This window comes from Sylvia atricapilla, chromosome 12, assembly GCF_009819655.1.
Source record: "Sylvia atricapilla isolate bSylAtr1 chromosome 12, bSylAtr1.pri, whole genome shotgun sequence".
NCBI lineage: Eukaryota > Metazoa > Chordata > Aves > Passeriformes > Sylviidae > Sylvia > Sylvia atricapilla.
In genome coordinates, this window is record NC_089151.1 from 2224031 (window position 1) to 2234368 (window position 10338).

Consider the following 10338-nt stretch of genomic DNA (forward strand, 5'->3'; position numbering starts at 1 on the left):
ACACAAAGCAGGAATTACAGCCCTAAATTCCCCTGTGGATCCTGCACAAAGCCTGGCTGGAATTGTTCCCCAAGGAGCCGGGTAGGGAGTGTCCCAACTCGGCTTTCAGGTGCTTGCACACACACACACAGAAAAATCTGAATTTAATTTACAACCGGCTAATCCCATGGAATTCCAGCAGCCTAACTCCTGGGGAAACATCTTATGTGATTTCAGATTCCAAGCCTTAAGGCAGAGCTGGAATTCTGTATCCTGGGGGGATTATTCCGGACAGGGCTCATTCACCCCACGGGCACAATCGGGAGAATTTTGCTGAAAAGCAGCAAACGCCAGAGAGCAGCCGAGTCTGTCCCGCTGTTGTCCTGTTCTCAGCCGCTAGATGGAGGGGTTTTATCGGGAACAGCTCCAGAACTCCGGCCAGGACTGCCAGGGGAGCTTGGGCTCCGCAGGGAGGATACCAGAGCTCCCGGATGGCATTTCGGGAATGTCCTGCACTGGATGAGCCCTTCCAGCTCAGGGTATTCCATCACTCCAGGAGATTTAAAGAACTAACTTTCAGGATTAGTTTTATCCACTTTCCACTATCCCAGGCTGCTCCAAGCCTCAGTGTCCAGCCTGGCCTTGGACTTTTCCAGGGATGGAGCAGCCACAGCTTTTCTGGGAATCTGTGCCAGGGCTCTCTACTCTCACAGGAATTCATTCCCAATATCCCACTTATCCCTGCCCTCCTTCCTTCCCTCTTGGCCTGTTGCTAAAGCTTCCCTTTAACAACAAAAGAGAATAATAATAATAATTTACAGTTTTTTCCCCCCTTTTTTTTTTTTTTTCCCTAATATGTGCACTGCTGGTCCTCAATACACTGGAAAAAGTTTCTGATCCAGCAATTCCAGAGGACACAAGGACAGCCCTCAGGGTTGGCACAGGCTGCTGCTCCAAAGAAAAAAAAGCAGGAAAGCCAACATCAAATACAACCTGCTCCCTCCAAAGTTTTCTAATGGATTTTCCTGCTGTAGGCATCAAGGAAAAGAAACCACTTTTGAGGCCAAACCAGCCCTCAGCACTGCTTTATACCAGAGAGATAGCAGGGTTTCCAAATTCTTGCCAAAAATATTAATAAAAAAAAAAAAAATGAAGAGCATCATTTCAGTAGGGAAACATCAACTGAGCAGTTGTTCAAAATCTGAATGATTCAGGATGGAAAAGAGCTCTGGGATCAGGGAGTTCACCCTGTGCCCCGTCCCCACCTTGTCCCCACACAGAGCACTGAGTGTCACCTCCAGAATTCCTGGGACACTCCAGGGATGGGGATCCAACCCTCCCTGGGCAGTTCCCGTTCCTGAGCACCATTTCCATGGGGAAATTCCTGCTGCTGTCCGCCCTGAGCCTCCCCTGGCCCAGCCTGAGGCTGTTCCCTCTGCTCCTGTCCCTGTTCCCTGGGAGCAGAGCCCGATCCCTCCATCTCACCCCCAAATTTTGAGTTTTCCTTTACACCACCTGAGCCTGCCTTGGCAGCTCCCCTCCCTGCAGTTAAAACCAAAACAAAAATAAAAAAAAACCCCAACGAAATTTAGCTTTAAACCCCCCAAACCTTAAATTCAGAGGGTGCTGGAGAGGATCAGGTTGGCCTGTTTCTACCTGAGGATCAAGGATGGAAAAGGGAACTCCCCTGCTGCCATCAATTCCCTCCCTTCTTCTCCACGAGAAAACTCTGATTTTCTGAGGTTTGAACTGAAGATGTTTTTTCCCTTTAAGTGCTCTAAGGCAGGGGTTACAAACAGGAAGGAACATAAAACGATTCTGCTCAACAGACAACACCACAAATTATTTTATTTCAAGTCCCACGTACCGAGGGTGTGATGAAGTTAAAGCTTTTGTATATTTTTTTTTTCAGTCTAACTGGTTGCAAAATTCACTATTTTCCAGCACCTTAAACACCCTAAACCTGCAAGGCAACAAGTGTTTTATGTGACTGTGAAGACATTTTATTCCTTTTATTTTACTTGGAGGGGAGAAAAAAAATAAAAGTGATGATTAGCCTTTCAGTGAGTATGGATAAAAACAGAAAATCAGATTATTTCAATTGTCAATAACTAAATATCAGGTCTCAAACTAAAGGAGATCAACCTATGACCAAAATTTTATTGGCAAAGTTCGGCAAATAAAGACATTTTGTGGTTCTAATTCCAACCACTGGCTTTGCCCTGTCTCCTACAAGTGGCTCAATGCCAGAAATTCCAATTCCAGGGTTCTTTCAAAGAAAGAGATGAAAACCCTGGAATTCTGACCAAAATAAAGGAAACCCCTGGAATTCTGACAAAAATAAAGGAAACCCCTGGAATTCTGACAAAAATAAAGGAAACCCCTGGAATTCTGACAAAAATAAAGGAAAACCCTGGAATTCTGACAAAAATAAAGGAAAACCCTGGAATTCTGACAAAAAATAAAGGAAAACCCTGGAATTCTGACAAAAATAAAGGAAAACCCTGGAATTCTGACTAAAATAAAGCTGTGTGTTGTTCCTGCACCTAAAAAACTTTACAAGTCATGGGGAAAGCTCATGAGGAGAACTCCAAGAGGAGCCTGTCCCTGGAATTCCCTGGGTGTGAATCCCATGGGACACCACAGCTCCTTCCCAAGGCAAGCTAAATCCAGAATCAGCAGCTCTGAGCTGTGATAAAAGCTCATTTTTCTTCACCTGATTGCCCAAAATTCCAGGAGAAGGATGTTAAAACCAGCACAGGTAGGAAAAGAGCCTTTTCCAAACTTATTTGTTGGAGCAGCTAGGAGCATTGCTAATTAGCACCACGCCCTTAATGGTTTTATTTAATTGCTCTGGATGTTATTAATCAATTAGTCCTTTAAAAGAACCTTAATTAACACCTGGTCTGGAACCACAGAACTTTCCCATGGCTGGGTGATTCAGACAGAAAACCCAGCTGTAGAAGAGATGATAAACTGAAAAAACAAAGTTATAAAATGTTTTTCTCCTCTGGAGAAGATGGAATGTTTCCCAAATCCAACCTCCATCTTTTTATTCTCTCAATAAATTAATTATTCTTTCTTCCTAGCGTCTATTATTGAAAATGGAACTACCTGCATTTAAAGATGGGAAAAGGTGCTCAGAACCAAAGTCTTGTTATTCTGGTGTATTTCTATAAACATCTATTTAAAATATATATAATTACATATCTAATACTTCCTAAGAGAAAACCCTCTGTCTCAAGAGTCGCTGCTATGAAATTCAAACACTTTTTCCTTTGATATTTTAAAATCTTGGTTGAAATATCTCAAGTCATACAAATGTCAGGTTTGCCTCTTGAAATCTTGGTAGGGACAGGGCACCACACCTCAGGTCACCTCACACAAAAGGCAAGAAAGTATCAAAAAAACCACTCCAAAAGACCATTTTAAAGCTGCTTCCACCAAAGCAACCTCTCAGTTGTTCATAACCCTTGTTTACTTCAAAAACTCTTCCCTGAGGAGCTCCAAAAATAAACTGATCCATAAACCATCCGTGCCATTGCAGGATAAAATGACTATATTTGGTGAAGTACACAACTTGCCACCGTGGATTGATTTAAAAATAAAACAAAACAAAAAAAAAATTAAAAAAAAAAAAAAGGGGGGGGGGGTGGAGGAGGCAACACTTGAATTGCAAATAAGGAAATAAGGGCACAGGGATATACCGAGTGTGTTGAGAGAAATCCAGGAATAGTTTGGATGGGAAGGGACTTTAAAGCTTATCTCGTTCCACCCCCTGCCATGGCCAGGGACACCTTCCAGCATCCCGGGCTGCTCCCAGCGCTGTCCAGCCCGGCTTTGGACACTGCCAGGGATGGGGCAGCTCCAGGGAAACCTGTGCCACAGCCTCGGCACCCGCACAGGGAACAATTCCTCCTCGGGATCCCATCTAAAGCACTCTGTGTCACACAGCTGGCTGGTATGAAGAGGACAGAAAACACCGACCCTGCGATGAATGTGGGAACCCTGTGAGGCGCCCGGGGAGCACAGAGCGGGGTGTTTTGCGGCACCGGGGCAGGGGATGGAGCAGCGCTCCCGTCCCCGCCCGAGCCCGCAGCATCCTCCTGCGGACACCTCCCGGGGGAGCAGCGGCACACCGAGCCCCGCTCCGGGGGAAGGGACAAACCTCTGGGTGGAAGGCACACCAAAGCTCATCCCTGCCACGGGCACAGACACCTTCCACCAGCCCAGGCTGCTCCTCCAAGCCCTGTCCAGCCTGGCCTTGGACACTTCCAGGGATCCAGGGGCAGCCACAGCTTCTCTGGGCACGCCGTGCCAGGGCGCCAGCACCCTCACGGGGAGGACTTTGTCCCCGATACGGAATCACGGGGGACCCTCATGAGAGCGATGGGGAGAGGCGGAGAGGGGCTCGCGGCCCCCCCCGCCTCGGCCGCTCCCTCCCCGCCGGCTCGCGGCCCGGGGAGCCCGGCGGGAGCGCGGCGGGAGCGCGGCGTGTGCTCGGCTGTGCCGGTGCGGGGCCGTGCGGGCGGCCGGGGGGGTGGCCGCGTAGCGGAGGCTCCCGCCCGCGGGGCGCCGCGTTACCGTGTGAGGCGGGCGCCGAGTTCTCGTGGTGTTTTGTGCGGCGGCTGCGATAATGGCGTCCTTCCTCGCGAGAGATCCGGCCCGGGGCCCCGCGCCGCGCATGCGCCGCGCCCGCGCGCGCGATGCCCCCGCCCTTCCCCGCCGAGGCGCCGCAGCGGGGACCGGACTACGAGTCCCAGAGGGCAGCGCGCGCGCCCCCGCAGGAGCACGCCGGGACCTGTAGTACGCGCGGGTGGCGCGGGGCCTGCCGGGAAGTGTAGTCAGGGAAGCGCAGGAGCCCGGGATGTTTGAGGGTGGAAAAGGGCTCCGGAATCGTCCTGTCCCACCTGGCACACATCCACACCTTGTCCCCACCCCAGAGCATTGAGTGTCACCTCCAGGAGTTCCTGGGACACCTCCAGGGATGGGGATCCGACCCTCCCTGGGCAGTCCCCGTTCCTGAGCACCATTTCCATGGGGAAATTCCTGCTGCTGTCCGCCCTGAGCCTCCCCTGGCCCAGCCTGAGGCTGTTCCCTCTGCTCCTGTCCCTGTTCCCTGGGAGCAGAGCCCAAAGGCTGTCCCCTCCTGTCAGGGATTGTGCAGAGCCACAAGGTCCCCCCTGAGCTCCTTTTCTCCAGGCTCAGCCCCTTTCCAGCTCCCTCAGGATTCTCCAGCCCCTTCCCAGCTCCATTCCCTGCCCTGGACACGCTCCAGCCCCTCCATGTGTGTCTTGGAGCACTCCTGTAGCAGAGCCGTCATCCAGCAGATTAAACATGAATCTGCGCCTCCAAAATCATTCACACCTTTCCCATTCTCTCCTCTCCTTCCATCGGATTTCTCCCCCTCTGGCAGCTCCTGGGCGCGGAGCTGGGATGAGCTGGATGTCACTGTCGTGTTGAGGAGAGAAATGTCACCGTGCCCGGAGCACAGCTGAGCAGCAAGTGGGAATTTTGTCCGTGAGCTCCTCATCCTCGCTCCTCTGTCACCGGGAGAACAGGAGAACAAGGTGGGAACGCGCCGTGAACCTGCTGGAGATGATAAAAATACCCCCCAAAAAACCCGAAAAAGAAGCACGGAGGAAGTGTGTGCAAACGGCTCTGAAACAGGACAAAGATGAGAAGATTTTATGCCTTTATATAGCACAGTGTCGCCCAATAAAAACCAACCACACTTCGCTTTTCAGCTTCAGCATCGCCGGCAGCGACCTTCAGGCTTCTGCATGAAAATATTCCTTCAATAAGATAAATCAACATTGCTAAACAAAATGCTTTATGGGGTTCTGCAATGGCACGTCAGAATCCACTTTTGTTCAGCTGTAAGTGGTTCTGAAGGCACCTGCATGAAAATATTCCTTCAATAAGATAAATCAACATTGCTGAATAAGATGCTTTATGGGGTTCTGCAGTGGCACGTCAGAATCCTCTTTGGTTCAGCTGTAAGTGGTTCTGCAGGCACTTGCATGAAAATATTCCTTCAATAAGATAAATCAACATTGCTGAATAAGATGCTTTATGGGGTTCTGCAGTGTCACGTCAGAACCCACCGTGGTTCAGCTGTAAGTGGTTCTGCAGGCACCTGCAGCCCCGGTGTGTTGGGAAATTTCTGCCTGATGCAGGTTTGGAAGCGCTCAGCTGAGCCTGTTGATTTATTTACCCTGTTCTCCCCCTTCACCAGCAGATTAGGCAGTTCAAAGGTTAAACTACTTAGAATCTGACTTTTCACACCGGGTTATTTCACGCTTTGCTGCACCCATTTGTCCCTGCCACAGCTTTGCTAAAAGAGTTTCTGCTGGACTCAAGCAATTGCAGGTCCCAGGTGGAAAAACAGGGATACCAATACCCGTGTTCCACCTGCTGGTAAAAGCTTTTGCCATCCTAAACCAGTGTGAAAACTGCCCAGTTTTCTCATATTTTCATCATATTGCCACCCCAATCATGTTTGCTGGAGGTGTGAGGTGCTACTCCTCTGAAAACCAGAAATCATTTCCCAACACAAACACAAAAACTGTCTGTCATTGTCATAAACCAGTTAGAGTATTTACCCAAAGTTACATTATCTCAAATTAACTGCAGGAAATACTGCCGGGATCTAAGTGATGTCTGCTACTCTGATCAGAGAAAACAGCAGAATAAACAAATAAAACAATTTATCCTCGGGGGAGGCTGCAGCACCTCCTCCTGCCAGTCCACTCTGATCCAGCAGCTGAGAACACACGATTACCTCACACTCTGGAAGAGTTTTTCCCTCTTCACCAGAGCACTGAGTTTGGATTTTTTCCCAAACCAGGAGGCATTTCCTTTTAAAATTATGGATGACACCAATGAATCATGGACAGGCTCCTTTATCGTGGTTTGTCCCACGCTTCCTTGAGACTTCACAGCCAGAAATGCCAAACACTTCATGCAGCATAAAATCTGACTGAAAACACTGGGAAACAGCAGGAGGAAAAGGATCTTTCTGTTAAATCTGAAGGCCCAGATTTGGTTCTTTGGTTTTCCCAGTACCAATGAGTGACTGACCAAAGGGTAATTTCTTCCTGTGCTTCACAATCTCCTGAGCTTCAGGTGCTGCCAAAACTGAGCTCCCGTGACTATTTCTGCAATAACTCAATGAAATTCAGTGTAATCCCCGTTCAGTGAATGAGGGCTTCAGACTTTACCCTGGGATCAGCCTGCCTATGAGCAAATGCCAAGAAGAACTTGATACACTGGAAGGTTTATTCTCATTTAAACCACGATAATTTGCTCAAGTGCCTGCATCAAATCCATTCTTAATTTCCTGTCCTCATGTAAAAACAACTGAGAACTTCAGGCTGCTAATATATAATTTAATTTTTTGATTTTACATGCAAAAATAGCCCCTTGTTGCCCTGTTAGTCTGTTGTCTCAAATTAAACAAGGGCTTTCTTTGTTGTTTTATTTTCTCACATTTTCATGCTCTTTTTTTTCAGTCCCTTGCATTTTGTGTCTGTGCTTTGCCACGTGATGAGAAATAATTTGCTTCCAGGAAGTATCCAGCTTATTTCACCCTGGTTCCAGCATTCATTTTCTATTATTTTCTAAGGAAGTTGCTGCTTTCACATGTTTTGTTTGGATCAGGAGAGATTGGGATCTCTCATTCATTGGTTTCCTTTTTTTTCTCTTATGTAAAAAAAAAAAAAAAAAAAAAAAAAAAAACCAAAAAACACACACACACACACAAAAAAAAAAAAAAAACCTTCCCATAGCATCAAAGGTAAAAAATTAACACACTGTGCACACAGTTTTGCAGCTGCAGCAGGAAAAGAAAGGCTGCCAAACAAAGCTTTTGTTTAAACAAGTGACAGACATCCATAATTATCCTCAGTGCTGAGAATGAGGACACCGGGAAAAGGGGAAGATGTGAGCAGGGCACAGAAATCACTCCGGAGTATTTCCTGGAAGAATAAGTTTGTCTCCTAAGGATAAAAACCTCAACCACATCCGAGTAAAAAGAGTATTTGAAGCTCCCCTGTTTATTCACTTCTTTCTGTTTGGGTTTATTCATTTTCTCTCTCATGTTTCTTGTAACTGGAGAGGGAAACAAACCCAGCCTCATGAGCACAGCCTGTGCTATACTGTGACAGCGATGCTTAAGGAAAAGCTCAATAAAATACCTCTTTAACCAAGAAAATATTGATATCATTTGTAAATGTGCTGTAGCAGCATATGAGAAGCTCATCTGACATTTAATTGTCAGATGCCACCTCCATTTCCAATCCCCTCAGAATTGTTCTGTGATTGTAACAGAAAACAGGGCAGCTTTAAGTGTTTTTACTCCTTTTTACTACACTTTTACTACTCCTTTACTACACGTTTTGCTCCTGGAGGTACTTCAGCTACCTCTGTATCAATACTCTGATCTCATTCTGTTCCTGCTGGGTTAACTCTATTTTTTGCAGTGAAAATACTCCTGATTTCCATGAACAGGGATGGAAGCAAAGGCCCTGAATCCCCTCAGCAGAGAGAAAAAAACACTGTGAGGTGTTTTGCCACCAGTCTGGCCAAAGTCCGTGGTCCTGTAAGGTCACTGCTGCCACTCTGAGGAATGAGGGGAGAAGAGTCAGGCACGATCTCGATGTTCTCTTATTTATTTACAGACTCTTGCATCTCGCTGGACACATCATGGAGAAATTAAAAAATGATGGGAAGCTCCTTCCTTTCTGAGAAACGTGTCCCTGGCACAAGCCCTGTTTTGCCTGGCTGGGATCTTCCAGGATTGCTCACAGCTTCTTCTCTGCCCTTTTAACTCCCCTGAGGTTTGCCTGATTTGCCCAGCTCTGCTCAGGTTTGCCCCAAACCACCTTTATTTGGGCAGGTACCATTATCCTCTGAGTATTTTTGAGGGGATTATCAAAGCCTGAAGGGGGATTCATTCCACCTACAGATTTTATCCTTCCATGAGTCTAAGTGGAATTTGACCATCACCTCATTCTGGATGTGCATCCGTTTCGACACGTCCAAAATTATTTTTAACTGAAAGGTCTCAGGTGTGAGAGGTAAAATAAACTGAGTGGAGATGTCCAGCTGTGGGCAGGGTGACAGAATGTCCCTGAGCAGGTTTCCACACAGCTCCACGTGGCAGACAGATGCAGGAGGGCAGCGCTGTCCCTTGGGGCAATCCAGGTCAGCTGAAACCTCATCCAGGGCAAATTGGGCAAATCCCAACCCTTGGGATGGTGAAATCCTGCATTTCCCCTACCAAAGCTCTGGAGATGGAGGTTTTCTCCCACTCCAGGTGTTCTCCAGTGGATCCTGGAGTGCACTCTGGCAGGGATGAAGGTCTGTGGGCTGTATCAAGACAGGAATTCCAGCACACTTTAGGAATTCCCCCTGCTCAGCGCTCATGGGGACAAACCTGGAACGTTCTGTCCTGTTTGGGGACTCCGATACAAGAGAGAGAAAATGAAAAAGCAGAGGTGGTTCCCAGGCTCAGCTGGATGAATGAAGTGTCCCAGCAAAATGTAGACACCAAAAAAACCACTTCCCCCGAGTCAAATCTGCCCTGGGAGGTGTGAGCCAATCCTCAGGGAAACGAGGGACAAAGCCACCCCGGGGTGACCCGGCTCCCGTGAGGAACCTGCACTAAGTGGCATTTTTAGTCACTCCTTAGAGATTTCTCCTCCTCAGCAGCAAAATTCCCAGGCAGCTTCTCACAACTTCACTGATTATCCTGCCAATTAGACAATAATTAAGTAAGGAAAACGTTCATTATTAAGTCACTTCCATGATATCTAATTAGAGCAAAGATGTAAATTTTTGTTACAAAAACACAAAGATGTGTTTTTTGCTGAATTACTGGGTTGGATTTACAACTGAGGCAAACTAGGGCAGGAGCAGGATGCCTGGGGATCAGATTCCTTGGGCACACTGCAATGAGGAGGTGATTTCCCCTCTGCAAGTAACACAATTAATATGCAATATAAAAAAATACCTATTATAATTAATGTAATATAAAAACAAATAAGTACTGGCAGTGCTCCATTTAAAAAAAAAAAAAAAAAAAAAAAACCAACCCAAACAATTATAGATCCTCTCTGCTCAGTCTGAGGGCACTGGCAGCAAAAGCCAGCAAGAAAATTCTAAATTTTTACTTGTTTCATTTCTGCGAAGAAAAACAAGCCCATTTTCACTGTGTACAGTCACACTTCTCACCCAAATTACCCAATTATGAAGAACAGTTGATGTTGCAGTTCTTTGGGCAGAGCTTAGAGGCAGAGAACAAATGACAAGCAGTAAGGAAGACTCTGCTGAACAGGAGGGGTTGGAATTTAGGCT

The 10338-nt window shown here is 47.2% G+C and overlaps 2 protein-coding genes and 1 long non-coding RNA gene across 6 annotated transcripts in view; 1 reads left to right on the forward strand and 2 right to left on the reverse strand.

Annotated features, from left to right (window-relative positions):
* The window catches only part of LOC136366431 (protein BANP), a 115772-nt gene extending 111092 nt beyond the window's left edge, over nt 1-4680 (reverse strand). For 3 of the 4 annotated variants that reach the window (XM_066327467.1, XM_066327466.1, XM_066327470.1), the window contains exon 1: nt 4564-4662. Coding sequence is in view for 1 of the 4 variants with exons in the window: in XM_066327468.1 (XP_066183565.1) it covers nt 4564-4665 (102 nt within the window). In the remaining 3 variants the exon portion in view is untranslated. Of the gene's footprint in view, nt 1-4563 lie in introns of all 4 variants that reach the window. The other variant, XM_066327468.1, reaches the window with a different exon arrangement.
* Nucleotides 1-10338, forward strand: part of LOC136366440 (large neutral amino acids transporter small subunit 1) — a 268449-nt gene that overhangs the window by 197764 nt on the left and 60347 nt on the right. The gene's annotated exons all lie outside the window — the stretch shown is intronic.
* On the reverse strand, nt 1796-2613 carry LOC136366298 (uncharacterized). The gene is made up of 2 exons (XR_010744505.1): nt 2422-2613; nt 1796-2302 (listed from the first exon to the last, which is right to left on the reverse strand). It is a non-coding gene; the product is annotated as an uncharacterized lncRNA (long non-coding RNA).